The 20,210-nt window shown below is 35.8% G+C and overlaps 1 protein-coding gene across 1 annotated transcript in view; it reads right to left on the bottom strand.

The window, feature by feature from the left end:
* Window positions 1–20,210, bottom strand: part of C2H8orf34 (chromosome 2 C8orf34 homolog) — a 174,369-nt gene that overhangs the window by 45,821 nt on the left and 108,338 nt on the right. Inside the window, exon 8 of the mRNA XM_075495726.1 lies at window positions 15,329–15,464. Within this exon, the coding sequence (XP_075351841.1) occupies window positions 15,329–15,464 (136 nt within the window). The remainder of the gene's footprint in view (window positions 1–15,328; window positions 15,465–20,210) is intronic.

The following is a 20,210-nucleotide window of genomic DNA, read 5'->3' as shown; positions in this document are numbered from 1 at the left end:
CTTACATAAGGAAGAGTCTGTTCTCTGCAATATGCAAATCTTTGAAATGGCATCTACTTTTTCTAATGCAGTTCACTAGGACATATTTCTTAGTGATCTTTTCTTCTAATCAAACTGATATTACTTAAGCAGACTGTGTGGTGAAACTTGTCACTACTATCTGAAAGTTAGTCCTTCCCAAAACTTGACATATTTGACAAGAAAATAAATGTTGACAGTATCCAAAGTCCAGTTTGTTTATTGCTCTTCTTTATTGTAATCAGCTACATGGCATGTCATTATACTTCCCCATTCTTTTTGTGTGACAGAACTAGTGGTCTTGTTTTCAAATCTCTCTGATACCCATCAATATCCAAGTTACATGAGCTATTAAGAGGACAGCTTCTTGACATTATGGTAATTGCTGCTTTAGAAATATGTTAGATCAATGACCTCACTTAGAAGCTGAAAAGAAAGAGACAAGATGATCCTACAAAACAATTCCTTATATGAATCCAAAATACGTATAACAGCATCCTAAAATGACTAATTATAATGGGTACCTAATAAAGTGTGGGTATAGTGGGGATGGAAGGAGAGAGTAATGCTAGAGGAGCTGTGATTGCTCCACTTGTACCACTCCTAAAACAATGCAGTAGCCCTCATATAGCTGCAGAGTTTTTAGACAATAGGACATTGGAATTAAACTATACCTTGGAGAAAAAATAACAGAGAACAGTTGAGGAAGCTAAATTGAAATTGTGTTTTTTTCTCCACAATTTAAAGTTGGCGTGCATTTTCAGATTTGAAATTTGTGGAAACATTTACGCTTGAGCAAAACAGATTTTTAAGAGGTAAAGCAAAGTCATTCTTTGAGGGCAACTATGGGTATGTCTATACTTGAGTGTGTACATGACTGTAAGGACAGATGCAGGACAAATTCCTACCTAAGAACTTCTCCACTGCACTAAATGTAGACATACACTATGATTGTCTTCTATGTCAACACTATTGTCCTATGATAGTCTTAAAATCAGTAGTCAATGAAATTAAAGTAAACTCCATGTTATAGCAGAATATTACAATTAAAAAAAAAAAAGTTCACTGATGAACACCATTTGCACAATACTAATGGATTAGAATAAAAAAAATTACTTCCAAGGACTTCCTCAGATTCATAAATATAACTAAAAACACTTAACAAGCATAGGTACTTTCTAACATCAGGGCCTAATGAGAAGGAATAAAGTATCCTGAAAACAAAGAAATGGAAACATTTCTGATACCTAATATTGAGATATATGCTCTTTAGTATTTGTTCTTTGTGTAGACTACCGATTCAAAGTATGTGCATTATAAATTGCCTTGTGCTAGTGTATAGTAGAGGTTGTGCTTTAGGAAATTTTTGTGTCAAATCAAATATTAAACAGGAGAGAAGATTAACCTTCAGAGGAGGGTGATTTTTCACTCACAGACAGAGGAACTGGAATTATATTTAGATTAATACTATTCTGATGTAGTCTTCCAGAAATATGCCACTTAACTCAAATAACCAAATTCCCATTCTATTCCTCCCCAAAATGAACCAAAAAAACCCAAACAGAAGAAGGGTTATCATTTTTGGACAAACTCTCCTTTAATCCCCAAATAAACAACTACAGGCAAGAGTTACATAATCACTGTGTACGTGGCTGGCCTTCAAAGTCTGGTACATGACTATGGACCTTCTTTTTCTTTTTAAACATAGCAAACTAGAGCTGGATAAATTTGCTCAAATTCTGATGTTCCTCAGAGGTGAACAACAACAGAAACTTTGAAATTCCACTTGAGAAGAAATCCTGAAAACCTGTTATTTCAAGACAATACAAATGCTTCTGCTGGCTTTTTAGTAATAAAGAAAAATTCCTCCAGGGGCTCCAAGACAGTAAAGGGCACTCCCGAGGAGGAAGTGGGAAATTACATGTCTGAGAATTGCAGCTCCAGCCATTCTCTCTGTTCTGCCCTGTGTCAGCTAAATTTCGTTGAATCTGGATAATTTCTGTAAAACATTTTGGTTTCTGTGAATCATTATTTCCTAAAGAACACACATTTCATTGGAAAATTCCTGATCTGCTTTGCTGAAGACTCAGCTGACTTCTTTTAGATAAACATGGTGAGAAGTAGGGGAAAGTTCAGCAAAGAATCCTTAAATCTTTCAGCAAAAAGAGCAGTAAAGCTGTTTTCTTGTTCACCCAAGATCAGTGTACATTTTAAAGGCTACAATCACAAAGAAAAGTTCTCAAGTCTGAAAAACAGAGGTAGTGTCATGTTTGTATTAGAATCTTAATTAAGGAGATTTTGGCTTGCTGAATCACGGATTTTGCTTAAATTATTTCAAAGTAGGTTAACTATGCTCTTGAAAAAATCCTAACAAATACTTCAGTGATTTACAGTTAGTTTCTTTATGAAGTAGTTATTAATTTGATCAAAAACTGTGACATGCATTTTGTAAGATTAATGAATATCATGAACTTATTAACAAAAGAAACTTATTAAAAATATAACATGATGATGTTTCTTTGGCGACCAAAGGGAATTTCAGTCAGAGATGAGGAGAAGGATAAGTTGGACTTACTGGACTTTCTTTTTTTTTTCCCTTTCAAATCATCTGCTTTCTTTCTGTAATTTAAAACACTACATCTACATCTAACATCTCTCTCTCTGATATCACTGTAATACTGAATTATAATTTCCCTAGAACAAATACATAACTCCAGGGAAGTTATAGCAACAGAGATCAGACACCAAAAGCCCTGAAAGCCCCCACATGCTTTTAGGTTACATTGAATGTTTTCTTGCACCTTTCCCTAGCAACCTCAACACCACACCAGTAACAGCACTCCAAGCTTTATAATCATTTGTCCTGACTTGCCTATAATATGGTGAGTGTATTTCATTCTTTGTTCTCAAACATACTGATCCAAATTCTGACCTCATGTACCTTGACTTACTGTCTCCACAAGTTCTGCACTCCTTTATACTGGTGTAAAATCCAAAGCTTCTCCAGCACCTAAATATAAAGCCAGGAATTTCTGACCTATTCCATTTGTTCTACTAATGTCTTTTACAAAAATAAAAATGTTAAAACTGTGCCAGCAAAATTCTTAGTGTATTCACAGGTACAGAGACAAAAAGATATCAGTCTTCCAGTATAGACTATGCCATTTAATATAATGGTAAAGTTATATTAAATAAATATTATTAAACAATATACAGGCAAAAGTACTCTTTTGCTGGTAAAACTCTCCATCTGCTTTAGCTACACACTCTAGCTTCCTAATGAAGATTAGATTTTAAAAGAAGTTTATACAAATTTTAGATCAATAAACTACAGAAGAAAAATCTTTTAGATCTATGGGGGCAAACAACAGAGGATTGTGAATTCAGTGAGTAATGAGAGTGGCTCAAGTCTGAAGTAATAATGGGAAAGCTCTGCAGCATGTCACCTTGTTATATTAAAAAATCAGTGTCATAGCTTCTGTTTTCACCGTAGACTAAAATACAGGAAGCATCTGCATTGAAGAGAAATGAAGCATGAGGACTATTGGATTATCCTGCAGAACATTATCCAGGAAGGCAGATGTTTCCAAATTAAACTATAAGACCACATGAATAAATACAGATACTTAACAAAATTTCTGAATAAAATGTAGGAATATAAACTTAGTGAAATATTCAGCATGCTCCCCAGCAGAGATTTAGAATTCCTAATGGATTTAAATCAATTTTAAAGAAGTGTTGCAAAGCTGTCAGGCAGGAGTATGTTGTAACTATCATCAATTCTATTTATGTGTGATATACAGCATTCGTATTCTTTGAGTTTCACCCTGATCTAAGGTACAGTTAATCTAAAATAACTCAGTTTTCACTGATACTATTCGGACCATAGTCTGTTTCTTACTTTTGCACTCACTTTCTTAAGGACACTATTTCTCACTGCTTGCACACTAAAACACAGCAAATTATTTGAAAATTCATAAAAACCATAGTTAAAAATGGATTTTGGTTGAAGTTCATTCTCTTTCTGCAAATTAAAAGCATTATTTTCCAGTCACTCTTGAAGATTTTTGTGGAAAGTTTCCATGTCACCAATACGTAATTCACGGCCATAATGTTTTCAGCTGGTAAAAGTAGAATATCCACTTGCTGAGCAAAACTTACACATTGACACAGCCTGCAAAATAATCTTTTCTGTGTGCTGTTTGCCTTTTCAAAATGTCTGAATGCAGGTCTTTGTGCATTTAAATAAGTACACTCTGCAGCTATTTCTGAGGAGAACCAAAAGTGGAAATATATTTCCCAGAGTAAGGAATCCATAAAGAGACTGAATTATCTAATCCTTTTACAAGATGGGGAATTAGGCCATTATTATGGCAATCTTTTATCTGCTGCTGGCTTCAAACCATTATCTCACAGGAGAAAAATTACAGTCTTTGTCAGTCTTTTCAGACTTAACACTCTTTCTTCCCCTGTGAACCATTTTTTCTAGGACTTGTGAAAGAGTTTTGTGTGTGTGTGTGTGCATGTGTGTCCTTAAGAGCTATATTAAACTGTTATCCAGAGCCTCAAATTATGACCAACAAGCTTCCCCAAGCTCATGATCTCCTGGCTTCCTCCCTATATCATTTGCATCCAGAAGCAACTGCTATTGCTGATATACATCACAGTGTCGTACCAAACAGAAAGAATCTATAAACACTGCAATAAAGAATTAGCTTGCAAAGCACACACCAAAGAGAGCAAGGGAAAAGAAGGGGGAAAGGCTTGGGAAAGCACTTGTCTTTTTAAATTCTTGAGGGGGTTACATGTGTTTTGTAGGGGAAAAGAGAAAGAGATGTCTTGACAAGATCTACAAATGAAGGACAGGATGAAATGGATGTTACCCTCTATTACATTGAGAGACAGTACCATAATTTTCAGGACTAGACAAAGTAATATTAATTTCATTTTCAAATATGCTCCTACTGCTTTCATTATTACAAATAAAAAGATCTAAAAAATCCTTTAAGTCTACTCTTCTTAGAATTTCTCAACAGCATTTTTAAATGTTTACACATGTACTAACCTCCTTGTACCAGTTCTGTCTTTTTACAACGAACCTGAGATAAAAAAAAAAATAGCTACTGTTGAACAATAATTCTTAGAAAAGATGTTCTAGTGACACACCATTAATTCACAGCATCTTATACTGTATTTTTCCTTCATAACCAAAACCAGATACTAATTCCCTGACAGTAAAGTTACAGTAGGACTATCTCCAGATGAACTTGGCACACTAAGTGCCACATTTCCAAAACCAGTCCTATCATGAGAACAATACATTAGTATGTATGTGTAAGATGCAATTCACATGCAAATTTTATGTACCTAGTGTACACATTTCAAGTATAAGTCTATTTTCACTAACATGCAAACACTTATCTTTCTTCAAACAGAGTTCTTCCATTTCTCTTATGCTGATTGACAGTTATTTAAGTCAAAAACGGGTCTACCCCACATGTGCAGCCTTTAAGGAAATAAAATAGCTGTTAAATCAAACTCAGAGGGAAATGCTTAGTCTCTGAAAATACTGCGTAATGCAAGGACACAGACACACGCTGTTCCTTTTAAAGAGATATATGCTTCATCTGAAGATACTGGTTTCTTCACAGCTTACATAATTTTTGATAACAGACGATGTTTTTATTATCACAGTATTTTGTGGAACTTCTGATAGGTCTGAAATTATTGCTTGGTGGATTTATCCAGCGGGAAATTCTGGCAAAAAAGGGGGAGGAGAGACGTCTGATCCTCGTTGGATTTCTGTCTGAGCACTTGACATAAATCTCCTGTCTTATATTGTTCCCTTCCCAAGACACGGTAAGATTTTGAAAATAGAGAGACCTGGGCCATTCTTTTAAAGCACACATTCATTGGGAGTTTGCCATAAAACTAATTAAGGTTTGGGATTAAAAATTATAGTATCTTGTGCATGTTAGAGGTCAAACTTAGATCCATGAACTCAAAAACTCATTTGAAATCCCACAGATATTCTCTATTTTGCATGTAGTAAGATGTTCAAAAGAAACACGAGTCAGTGAAAGACAAGGCAAGCCAGTGTGTTACTCTGACAGCTTAGCAAATCAACCTACTAACTGTTAAAAATTAATTTATGTTCTCTGTCTCTGATAACCACTAGGACCAGTAAAAACATTTTCTGAATTATTTTTTTCTTTAGTGTTTTCCTATTTTTTTGAAAGAACAAATAAGATACCAAAATGGTACACTCCAGAAAAGGAAAGATAAAGTGGTTTATTTTAGCTGTATTTAACACTTACACAATCAAGAGAAGACAATGAAGACACTATTGTGGTTATTTATGCATCAAAGCTGGGAAAATTAATCACTGCCCAGATTCAACTGAGCCAAAAAGCTAAATGAAAATTTTTTGACTAATACTTTTTTGCCACAACTTTTTCTTTTCTTGTAATTCTTTTCTGTTTTCTATCTTATAAGTAGTTCTAAGTAGCAAAAGGAAAAATATGGTTTTTCTCCACAATTTTCCAAAGTGAAAGGAGATTTTTAAAAGTTATAAAGCACTACTATACAGAGTTTAATTTGCTTGTTTGCCACTCTTAAAAGGAAAAAGATGCAAATAAAACACTTTGTTTAGGACAAAGTCTGTGAAGCTAACACAAACAAACATGAGGAAAATTCAGCTCTTTGAAACAAGAGGTCCAATAAAACTAAGGTTACAAAAAAGAAAATAAAGGAAAAAAAGAATGAAGAATAGTGACACGAGTCATCTGGAATGTTTAGTACTTTCTCCTCTGTAAGAATAGCCGCTTAGAAATAGTACACAGACAGAAAGGTAGTATGAAATGCAAGACGTGAAAGAAAGAAATACGTATATATAATCAAAAGGTTTGGTAACATTTGAAGACATAAACTTCCTAACAATCTGTGCATAAACTCCAATCAGAGAATTTTTCCCCCAAAATTATTTCTGCACCAACTGCTTTAGTTTGGAAACATTTTTTTCCCTTGGTACTTTGAAGTCATTTGTTCCCGAATTTCAGGAATATTAACAAACCAGAAGTTTCTGCCAGAAACTGAGTCACTAAGCTGGCCTTACCACTACTGGGCAGACATACAAAAACTATTCTTTATGCAAATACATGTACCAAACCACACATATACCTGTATCCATTCCCAAGTATTACATCACAGTGTACAGAGCCAAACCAGGGATTATATGGAGGATTTGAGAGGTTATTCTTTCTGACACATCTGTATATTATTGATTAATTAGAAGTATAAATTGTATGATATGATATTGTCCTGTTTCTTACCTTTCTGCTGCATGATTAGACAGAATTAGCTGTTTCCTTTAAAAAGATTACATGTTTCAAAGGTATTTGCACATGAAAAAAGACTAAAAACTTTTGTAAAACCCACAAACAAGAAAAATACAAATCCTAGGGGGTTCTTTGCTACATTTCTGTATAAAAGGCTGCACTCTAGACAAATCAAAACCCATTTAAATGTACAAAAGGACAAATTTACCTAAAATTCACCATGGAGAATAAAGCTGGCAGGGAAAAGGGGGTCATAACGATTCAAAATCAAGCAGTCAATAAAAACCAGAAAAAATGGAACCTAGTGGGGAACATAATAAAAGATTCAGATGCAAGTCATCTGGATGCTCTGCACCTTCCGCTCTGACAGAATACTCACTATGCATTTATTTACACAGACCTTTAGGGAGTAGCAAAGAAAGCTAGGAAAAAGAGGAATCAAAACTATGGGTCAGGTCTAAAGAGGAAATGTAATGCTAGGTTTTCCAAATAGATATATCATGTTTTACCATGATTTTGATATCAGAAATTACAATTTATTCTCCTCAAATCCCAATTTCTAGTCATATGCATTCCAGGATCCACCATTTGTAGGTTACTCCCCACAAAACACTAAATTAGGAAGGAAGTCTATAAAGAAAACAGGGATTTAAAGACATCCTTTGAAGAGCACATACACTCCTAAGTGGTCTACTCCTAACTCTGTTAGGAATAGACAATTTTATATTCCTAACGATCAGGTTCTCTTCTATCTAATTCCATCCCCTCTTGGTTTATACTAACACTGCAGTTAAAGGGATGATTATAGTTCATGTAAACATACCTAAACCGCTTACAAATACCTGAACCACCTTTAAATTAGCATCTGCAGATGCTGTCACTGAATAGTTTTGACAATTCATGTAGCAGCTAAGGCATTTTTGCACAGGCAAAAACCTCCCTGCCAGATTTCAATGTAGGCATAGTAGCCTTTTATCACCTCACCCAGACATCACATACTGTCACATATGCTCAGGATAAGGGGAAAACAGTCCATGGAGTTTTAATGTCTTTTAGTCCTGCATTCATTTTCAAGGTACTACTCCCTTAGAGTGACTCACACCAAAACAGCTCAGCCTGGGAAAGAAGATTTCACACTCAGACTTGAGCAGCAGTCCACTGAAAACAGAGCAGAAGCATCTACCGTGATGGCTTGGTCTAATTTGGCAGAACATAAACCTAGACTACCCATTAAAAACCACACCTGCACCAAACTCTGCATCCTCCCTTCTTCCAAGACCTATGGCATCATCCCAGAGGTTGCCCCTCTTCTTCACCCTACCTGATCAGGCTCTATCCCAATGTTGCACAGTGCAGTACCCATTCCCTGACACCTTCCCGTCCCCAGCGGTGGAGTTAGTCTGGGATTACATGCCTGGACAAGATAGGAGAACCCATTCATTTCAAAAGACAAGTCAGCCATCCCAATGGTTTCTGTGCAGGGAACACAATGACAATGAGAGCAGACTAGCCATAAACAGTAAGGAAGGGATCTAGTGCACAGCTGAAGTTGAGGAAGCTCAGCAGCCTTCCTTCCTTCACTTGAGGAAATCTTCCAGGAGCCCATCATCTCTAACTGCTTTTTAAATGTAGTCTTTTGTCAGTACTTACGATCTTCCTCACAGGGGTAACTGATTTCATTAATTTTTCTCTTTGTTGTCTGAAGTTTCAGTAGTGTTGTCTGTGGACAGTACATACAGTAATATGGCTTAACAGCAGTTTTTTCTTTATTTACAGTCATCAGCTTTTCCGCTTTTGATAATTAAATGAGATCCACTTGTCAAGCTTCAGACACTATTTTCTGCACAGCTCAGTATCAAATTTTCCAGCAAGTGCTTCTTAATGACCTCAGGTCTCATTAGTATTGTTATAACCTTGTGATATTCAGATAAAGCATCTCCATACAAACTCTTACTCTGTAAGAATCTAAAATGGTCGAAGCTAGATTAACACCAGAGAATTCCCCGACCAAACAATTAATTCCTGTTCTTTTCTAGAGAGATATATTATGGCCAATTCAGAGAAGAGTTCTATTCTTTCCACCATTATTCTGCAATTTATGACAAATTATAGCTGGTTCCTTCAATTGTCTTGTCTCCTCCCCCACAGTTTCATGGTCCTCTAGGCTTTATGTCATGAGGATCTGCTTAAAGTCCAGTAGTATATTTCAGAGAAGCTACATGTGATTCTTCAGTTTCACATAGTACCATGTAGTTTATATGACTATGTCCCAAGTATGCATGGAAGTGGTGGAGACCACACTGTAGATAACCAAACTTACTAAAATATTGCAAAAATCCAAAGGGTTAAAGAAAAGTTAACTGGCCTTGGTAAATAAGCAAGGTAACTTGAAGACTGGAGGACAAGACATCTTAAAGGAGTCAGAGATACAGATGATGAGCAGGGCAACAATGAAGATTTCACAGGCAAGGCAAACTGACATGAGAATTTTTGAGTATTTTTTCCAAACTAAGTTTTCAGAGAGCATCTGTAAATGGTAGCATGCACAGAGCATCTCATTTATTCTACATTAGCAGCTCGAGCACACAAGTTACTACATTGAACTGTACTCCACATCCCAATGGTGATGGTTAGAAAAGCCATATTTACTTTTTTAATGTACAGATGCACTTTGTTTCTTTATACCTACATATGTGATTCCTCTAATATGTTAAGAGGCCTTAGGACATCGTGCTTTTGCTCTAGCTAATCTTAAAATATTAACTAAAATATTGCATCTCAAACCTACATTTGTATGCGACTAGTGCTCCTTCCCAACATTCTTGTTCAGAAGCCTTCAAGCTTGTGGCACAGTATGTTTTCTATAATCCCATTTCTTTTTTAATCACATGCAACCCCTTTTTTGTATTCTATTGATGTTAAGAAGAATGAATGCAGCCCCTGCGCTATTAAAAACAAAAAGCTTCTTACTTCCAGGAATGCATTGGCAAGACTCCACAAGAACAAGATTTAACTTTTGAGCATGGCAGTGGGCATACAAGGCTAATGGGTGGTCCTTACAAAAAAAAAAAAAAAAAAAAAAAAACAAAACCAAAAAAACAAAAACAAAACCCCCAACCCGTAAAATTCATTCACTAGTACATTAATATTATCTTATACCTTATGCCTGATTAAATTCCTGCAAAACGCTCGATGTGCAAGTCACAATACATGAGAAAATATGGAAGTGTTGTTTGGCTTTTACAAATTGTCATTTAGATCTTTATTTAACCCATATGAGTTTTCCTTATGTGTGAGGGTGTCTTATGATTCATCAGCCAAACCTGAAATTCATTTGTTTTGCCTGTATGTGAGAAAGGATTCACAAAATGGTGTTATAGAATGAGTCAGTCTGTTCTCCAAGTCAGTCAGACTAGTTGTGCCCTTAGATAAAGAAGGAATTTTTGTTATAATAATTTTGCTCAAATGATCTAAATCCAGATCAGTTGTACTAAAAGCATCTTTGCTAATTTTCCGGACTAAATAGCAAAAAGCAAACCTTCCAAATACAGGGGGTTTTGTAGCCTTTTTTCCTGTATCTATAAACCTTGTTTTGTTCCACCTTGTGAATGATGTCACCCCTTTATTTAGATGACTTAATATGCTGCTTAACTTGCACTGTAGTCCAAGAGCAGCTATGGGAATAACATTGTTCTGTAGCTACTTTCCCATTTGAAAAACCTCTTAAAGCTGTTATCCATCTGCATTTCGCTCATCGTGTGTGAAACATCTATACAGAAAACAGTAAGCTCTCTGTTTCTTACAGCTATATTCCAATCTACAAAACAATTTATACTCCAGGAGAATTAACCCCTCCTTTTATTTCTCTTTCTCTCTCTGTTTTTTGGGGGTTTGAGGAGTTTTTTATTTGGTTGGGTTTGGGGGGATTTTTTTGGTTTTTTTTAATCATATGCTGTAAAAACCAACTTGGTGTGATAGCTTGAAAGAATTCCCCATCTTTACCTCCTAGATGCCTGGGTAGCGAACTTTACCTTTTATTAAAATTACTGACCTGGGCTGTGATAACTCTATCTATCTATTATTTGAAGATGATTGGTGAAATTATCAGCATTGAAGGTTATACACCATTTTCTAAAAAGACCTTAAAGTTTGGGGATTTTATTCTAGTTCAAATTACGTCCATTTTCAGTCTCATTTCTTATGATTCATGAAAAATCTCTTACTTTTGTCTAAGAGACTTAAGGCAAGGGAGAATGTTTTGCTAAATGCAGAGCCTCAACAGCATTGCAGGCTTCCCCCATAATATAAAATGGATTTAATTTGCCTTGTAACAAAGTAGATTTTTGTCTCTAATTATAGTCACTCCTATTTGGCATTCTTTTTTAAGATTGTCCTCTGACACTGTGTTAAACATTGCATCAGAAATATAATAAGGGAGTTCAAAGGGAAGAACCATTACTGTGCAGAGTAACAGCCTAGTGACAGTCAGAGAAAACCAGCTACACAGGATATTTAATACTAGCTTGAACTAAATGCCAGTTACTAGTAAAGGAGTAAGGCTGTACTGACAGAGAAAGAGGGAACCAGAAGCTGCTAGCATTGTCCTCCTATTATTACATTCTAGAATTTGGGTCCCGATTTTCTCATATATTTGAGCCGTACAAAAGGAAGGAGCTAAATTGGAGCTAAATGAAGTTCGATGACAAATATCTCAGCATGGGGGAAACAGTTGGTTCAGTCCATTCTTCTCACAAGTCACTGTACTCCCATGTTTAGCCCATTTGTAGGAAGCCATAGAAACCACAGAAGAGATAAGACATATTGCTGCACTGTATCCTACTGCAGGTGCTCTCAGTGGGCATACAGAATTAAACCAGCGCTCCAACTGCTCAGGCTAAAGTAACCTACACATAGTCATAGACCTTCTCTCCAATTCTCAAATAATGAGGAAGCTCTAATGAGCTAGGGCAAGAAAATGTAATCCTAGGAGCAGGAAGGTCTAAAACTTACACACAATTTTAATGAAGAAGTAGGGTGAAACTTCAATAAGACTATTTGTCCTTTCCAAGTGAGACCCAAAATATTAAGCCAAATTAAGTTAAAGATAGTACTGAGGAACTCCTTCAATTGCTTAAATAAATCCCTCTCAGAAGAGCCCCAAAATGTCCAAGGAAGTGAGGAACCTTCTGGAGGAGGTATCATAGAAGGTAAATTGACTGGACAGTAATCAGAGCAGGGCATTTTTTTTAAAAAATACAGCAAGGTGAAAGAACTACATTATGCAAATGCAAGAGTAAAATTAAACTTTTTGTCTGAGCCAAGAAGCATGTTTCCTAACATTTGGAACTCCACCAAACAAATTTCAAGTAAAAAGTCATACTCCTCCTACAGACAGCCAAAATACCTTCAGCAAACCTGATGTGGCAATCTTATTTGACAAGCCCTATTACCAACAGGACACCCACTGCCATTAATAGCTCCATTCATTTCAAATCACTTTATAGAATCAAAAAATGGGTAAAACTAAGAGGAAAGACACCTGTTTAATTGTAACCAAAAGTCCGCATAACAACAACTTATACTGACTTATTTTTCAATTGTATTCAGGTGTGCCTACAATCAAATCCCATAGTATTTATACATAAACTGTACAGTACACAAGACTACTTAGAGGAGAGAATATGAAAAAAATCATTTATACGACAAATAAATATACTAATACTAATATAATACTAATACTAATAAGTTCTGTATTATGACCTTACAATAAATACTAGGCTTTGTCATAACAATGGAGATAAATGCCAACACTGAGAAACTTTCATAGAGATGACCTAAATACTCAGGCTGTGATTTTATAGCACAGTATTTTCAAGGGCTAGATCACTGAGTAACAGAAAATTGAATTGCTCTTGGAACCAAACAGCAAAAAACCTATCTTCATGTTCTTGAAGCCACTTGCTTCATGCAACTCCCTCTACCCACTGCTTCACTGCTGCAAAAAGGCACTGGACAAATCCGCTGTGGAGGTACTGAAAGAGAGAGCTAACTGCACTAATAACTCTGTCTTGAAGTAAGAGAGGAAGGGTGTCCTTAGCCTCAGTAAGAAAGGAATGCTCCAAAAGAAGATAAACTTTGTCATCTTGAAGAATAAATGCTGGTTTCCTCACTACTGAATACAACAGCAATACCTATTTCTCTCTTTTGACTTCCCTTGCTACTGATGAGAGGGTTTATTTTTTTTAATTCCTCCAAAGTTTAAAGAAACTGCTAAACTGCAACAAGAGTGAAAAGAACCACAGTCAAGCAGGTATCATCCAGTTCCTCACCAACTTCATTAAACAGGGTAGGGAATGAAATGAAGGTGTATAGGTGAAATAAAGCACTGCTTTGCATTCTCTACTAAGTGAAATGACAAAAGGGGATTTTATGAGATCTTTCTCTCACAACTCGTATTTTAGACTGCAGAGTCATATAGTACAGCCAGTCAGAGGACAATAGCAATAGCCAAGGTTGCTAGGTTTGGCTCAGAATCTGAGCTGTTTGTTCCCTGGTGTGCAGGACTGAGAGAATATATAGCATCTTGGCACCTGCTGTTAGCAGCTACTTTAGGGAATTTAAAATTTAATTAACCTTCATAGTAATCCATACAAGATTTTATGTAAATTCAAAAAGACCACATAGAAAACGTAACATTTCTATTTTCCTAACCTTTCTACTTGTTAATCCATGGACAACCAATGCCAGTTGAAAAAAGGTGCCACGCTTTCACGTAGCTAGTTGTTTGGAAACATTTTACAACATAAGCAATTTGTTTCTAGTGACTTGGGAAGAATCCCCTGACTAGCGTGTTTGCTCTTTTCTTAAAGCATAAGGCCACACCGCTGACAGCAAAACTCTCTAGAATTACAAGGCCATCCAGTCACTGTTGCTCTGACAGTACTGTGAGCTGAAGTTCCCTGAGGCTTCTCAACCCTGCTAAAGAGATGCTATTGCATGGGTTATTCAGTATGCCTGTAGTTATGCTCCCAGAGCATCAGAAAATGTTGTGAAGCCCCTCTTCCTACATAAGTGCCTTTTAAAAGTAGTAATTTACAAGCAAAATGGGAAAAAAGTAGAAACGTAGGGTGGCATATGGCCAAACTTTTGACTTAATTTCACCACAGGTTGCTTTTTATTTACAGGCGGCTAATCCCCTCTCAAACTACACAATAGAGCAGCCATTGGCAAAGGCAGGCAGATAAAATTGGCATGCCTCTGTATTGTTCTTGCTAATCTGAACCATTAACAGAAGGGTGAGAAGGCTAGTTTTGTCATTTAAACAGGCTTAAATCCTTTCTCCAAATGAGCTTTTGTCTACATAGAAGAATGCATCTAGGAAATTTAAGGGGTTTCTGTTAGTGTTGCATTCTCAAGTTGACTTGGCTACAGGAATACCAACCTATTTATTTGGCCCTCATACTGTAAATGCAAGAATTATTTCCAGCTGTCAAAACCAAATGGGGTTCAACCTGATTAAATTATTTCTCAGAGGTGAAACAGGATGAGATTATAAAGTGCTAAGAAGCAACTATTTGAAATCCTGAACTGCACCTGTGCAACTAAATCTCCATTTATACAGGTGCTTTTCAAATTGGATTTGAACCTTTAAATTCCCTGATTCATCCCCTGAAAAACCACAGAAGCTCAAATAACTAATGAAATTCAGAGACAGAAAGGCTTAAAATAGTTTCAAGCTGTGAAGTAAGGCCTAAGACTAACTATGTTCTTTGATTCATTGTTGATGTGACATATCAAGCATAAACATAAGTTGCACAACCCAAATGTCAGAGGTCATAGGGTAGCCAGTAGCTAATTATTTTTTGTTTAGCACAGGAGAGGTCATCACCTGGCCCGTAAGCACAATACATAGCTGAAAACCTGGGGAAAAGAATGTGTTGGTTAGCATGATCTGGTTTTGTTTTGCTTTTTACCTGGCACATCTTGCGCAGATATTCAATGTGACCTTTGCTTGAGGCTCAGCCGTATAAGCACTTCGAGTTTGATTGAATTTGCTCCCAGAAGACACCACACTTGTTACTCCTTCCATTCTTAGATCATCAAGATCCTCTGCAATAAGACAGAATGACTGGATGAACACACAATTAAATTTTGTAGCAAAAAAGGTGCTTCACCTATAAAATCACTAAAGAATGGAGCAACTCAAAAAAATCAGGAAGAAAACACACACGGTTACTTGTATAATAATAGGAAAAGACATTTGAGAGGATGTTTATTTATATATATTGTCACTCTCTTACAAGGGGTTCCTTGAAAAATATTCAGTATCATTTCCACTTCAAATAGTGCTGCATATTTTTTCATTATTTCTCTGATTCATTCATAAAAAACCTGTCATCAAGAGATGCTGTCCAATAGCTCCATTTGACATAGGGCATATCGAAGAGAAAATTCATTTTTTTTAGTGTATGCTCTTCCTCTAATTTTTTTCATCGTCTATGCACTTAGCAATGAAAAAATATTGCTAAAATAAAAGTGCTCTGCTAAACCCAGGAAATGTGAAATGGATACATATATCACATTGAAAGAGACCACAATGTGCATACTTATACCCACCATATTGCTGTAATATTTGGGCAACTCATAATAATAACTGGATTTTCTACTACTGTAAAAACATTCCCATTTTGCAGGAAGACAGCTGAGGCTCTCAGAGAATTTACACTGGAATAGTGTATCTCAGTTAGACTGTAAATGAATTCTCTTGGGTTTACAGTCAGGACATTCTTTAGGGATAATCTGTATATTTTTTGCTAACATAAAATAAGCAAGTTCTGTATACTCAATGTATCCATAAAGCCCAGTTTTCAGTTGTTTATAATTTGGTTAGTTTCTAGCTGAAAGGTAAACAACCAAAACACTGACTAGCTGCTATTAAATGAGCACCAACTATTCCATGTACTGACTGATGCATGTGGCTTATGGTATACAGTATGTGATCATCTAATTAAAATGTCTTTCAGATAATGTGTACACATTATTTTCATATATTTATGTTTACAAAAGAAACCTGATGTTAAAGGATCTAAGTGGAGCAGAAAGTGCATAAAGGCAGACTTTAAATCCCAACATCAGATGAGGAAAAGTCACACAGAACTTTAAAATCAGAAGAGGCAATGTTCAATTAGAATTTAAAATACACAAGTAGTCATTATAGATACACAGTGGAGTACCAGGCTGCTCTTCATACACACAAGAGTGATATACAACCTCCCGAATCATTACCTGAAATATTTCTGGTTGTCCTCTATAGTTCATAGACACTACTCTTACCACTGTGCTTCAAACTGTGGGCAGTATGGTCAGGTTGTCAGGATTATGCCACATTAACAACACTTTTTTTGGGAGACACCCATTTTAATAAGCAACATCCAAGAACAGCAAGGCTAACCTTAAATGAAATTTTTGTGACTGAAGTCCTTGAACTAGATTTTCTTATCTGTAATGTTTTATTTTAGTACTTAAGAAAACTCTCCTCCCTCTCAAAATTTGTTGGCTTGGTGGTATAAATTGACAGTTCCACTGAAGCTTCTGGCATCGATTTACACCATTTCCACACCTTTTTCTTTAAATTTCATCTATGGTTAATATACAAACTAATTTAAAGGACTTGGAAGGCTATATGATAAAGAATTATGAAATCAATCATCTATGAGTCATTTCAGAAAAGGTATTACATATTCGGAACACATTATGTATTAAAATAAATACAGTTTAATTGTGCTTTAAAGAGGTGTGAAAAGTTCCATATTCTTTAACAGATGTAAACCACTGGATGGATTACAACTTAAATGAAATTGAAGCATATGCCTCAGGTTTTTTTTCCCCCTAAACAGATGTGATTTCTTTAAATGAGGTTTTCAACTGTTCTCTGCTTGATTAACTTTTGGCTCTCTGACGACTAAGACTGTTTCAATAGAGCGATGGCATAGGCCGCCCTCTATCATACCTCTTATATTTGAATCTGCATATCAAAAACATGCCTTTTTCATTTTTAATCAACTACCAACATTTTTCTCTCAAGAGAAAATTAAGTGAAACTTTGTGCAAGAAACATGGATTTCAGAGGTGCCTATAGTTGTAGCTAACAGACAAGTAGGCAGAATACTATGCAGTACTGATTTATTGTCGCAGGCTGTTAGACCAATAGCAGTAACGTGCACGCTAAAATGCAGATTTAAAAAAAAAACAACAAACCTACATCATATACAATTGTTAATTTTTCTCAAGGAATTTTCATTGATCTAATTCAGCATTGGATGGAATTTGTCCATGGCAAGCTACAAAAAGCTGTTAATACTCCAACTAGACAGAGAAGTATAACCCCATCTACCAAATCTGAAGAGTAACTGCAGCGTTTGATTTAACTTTGATTACTGCACTTCTGCCTCAGTATTGAATGATTTCAGTTTCTTCTGGATGCCTCAAATTTACAGTGCAGATATTGCAACTGGGCTTTGAGAAGCTGCCTGTTTTCCAATACCCATAACTTTCGATGGGAATTTTTGAGTTGTGAGCAAGTTTATGTGCCATCTGGCAATCTTCCTGATTGATCACATTCATTACTGAAGGCCCTTAATTTAAAAAAAAAAAAAAAAACAAGCCAATAAATCATACAGTAATTTTAGTACTAAACAATGTGTGTGTGTGTATATTGGTCAACAATTGATGCATGTCTTGCAGAAGAGTATTTGTTCATAAATAAGGATGTTATTAAAATAAATACAAACAATGAATGCAAGAATGCATTTTAATAAAAAAAAAAAAAAAAAAAAAGGTTTCCAAAGGTTCAAATGTTTCTATGTAACATCGGAAAGAATCAGTCTTAGCAAAAAAGGATTTCATTGAGAAGTCAATTCAGTTACAGGGTCTGGAACACTGAATCTTTTCTCTTTCTTTGTATTCTTTGCTAGACCAACTAGTGATGATACAGCTGAGCGGTTCAGTGATTTTATTGAGCAGCAATGAGGTAATTCACTGAGAAAAGAGAGAAAGAAACGCCAAGTTGATGACTGCTTATGTGATGGAAGAGAGGAATGCTGTGAAACTTCTCAAATCTTTAGAAAATTGTTACCTATCTTTGTACAGTGATAGGCTGGAAGTTCACGTAAATCAATCTCACTTGTGCTAATAAAAGTTTGTTATTTTAATGCATGACTGCGCACTGTATTTCTTTGATTTAATGTTAATTCTCTGCTACAATTCTCTACATCAATAGGGTATGTGAAGACCCTACCTTTGTCCTATAGCAATTTCCATTAAGTATGTTCTGTGTATTAAAAAACCTACCTACAGAACAAACAAAAAATGCTTCCATTTTTCTCAAATCAGCAATTCACCAAAATAAATTCACACAGCTGCAATCTTCATGCATTGCCATAACAACAATACATGAAAATACTTAGAAGTGAGACAAAGATCACAAGTGTAATATAGCGTAGCACAGAACCAGATGTTTTCTATATTAATAATAATGCTGCACTAAGCTAAATTCTTTGTGAATTTTTTATAGACAATTTTCATCAAAAAGGGAAGGGGGAAAAGGGTATCTATTTCAGCTAAACAAAAACATAGCCCAGTAACAAGGTAATATTTTAAAATAGGATGTTGTTTGTAATTATTTACTTCCTTTCTTTTTGGGAAGGAAGGGCTGGGGAGAGGGAAAGGGGCACTAATGCCAAGCATTCCAAAAACTATGCAAGATTGGTTAGTGTCTTGGGATGAGAGGGTGTGGAATCATCTTACAAGCATCTCCGATAAGACTCGAACACCATTCACTTTCAGGACAGAACTCTTTTATACAAAACTCCTATTAAATGCAGTGAAAGTTCAGTTGCACAGAAGGCTCGTACAATCAGGTTATGTGCTACATTGTTTGATATGATCCAGTCACTTTTGTCTCCTTCCCCCATTATAAAACATGTAGTAATTTCCCAGGAGTAATTCAAGAACTATAAGGTGCAAAGCTGGAAAGAGTCCTGGTTCATCTTTAGAGAAGTTATGACAGTTCAGAGCTTGTCTGTTCAGTCTAATGCTAAGAAAAGCACTAAATGTTTTCATGTGAGAGTAAAAAATTCAGATAATGAATTCTGATTTATGTTCTTGCAGGCCACCAGTCAATTCCGATGCACCAGTAAAATAATGCCTCTTTCTCTGAAGCAATGAATTTCTCAAGGCACTGTTCTGACATCACGATAGACATTGATGTGTTCCATGTACACAGCATTGATTTGTCAAGGATTGTTGACTGAAGCACAGACTCTTAATATGGTCTACTACTCTCATTTAAAAAAAAAAAAACCAAACCCCCAAAACAACCAAACTCCAAAAAAACCCCCAAAAAATCAACCCAAAAAACCAAACCAACAAAACCCTACTGTCAACAGCAGTTCTGCTTGTGTTCCAAGAATTTATGCTGCTTTATATGTCATACTTGTATGTTTCTTATTATGTTAACCAATCCTTTCTGTTTTAGATAAATTTTCTTACCAATATCAAGAGAGCCCAGTAAAAATCCCACCTTAATTCCAAAAGAACTGTTGGGACAAGCAGGAATTAAGCTTCCAGACAAAGAAGAACCATTAATCTAGAACACCTAATGCTCCACTCCTGAAAATTATGTTTAATCATTTACTTCAACAGAAGCAAAACTGAAGTTATCTTCTGCAATACACTAGCTACAAGACCTCTCACTTTGTTTCTTCTTATTCATCTACGACTTCGATGTCATGGAGTAGACAATGCTGTTAGTCTGGTACATATGTTCGAATGTGTCTTCCTATTAACTTCTTCAAA

The sequence above is a fragment of the Mycteria americana genome, chromosome 2, assembly GCF_035582795.1.
Source record: "Mycteria americana isolate JAX WOST 10 ecotype Jacksonville Zoo and Gardens chromosome 2, USCA_MyAme_1.0, whole genome shotgun sequence".
NCBI lineage: Eukaryota > Metazoa > Chordata > Aves > Ciconiiformes > Ciconiidae > Mycteria > Mycteria americana.
This window is presented reverse-complemented; position numbering and strand designations above follow the sequence as displayed.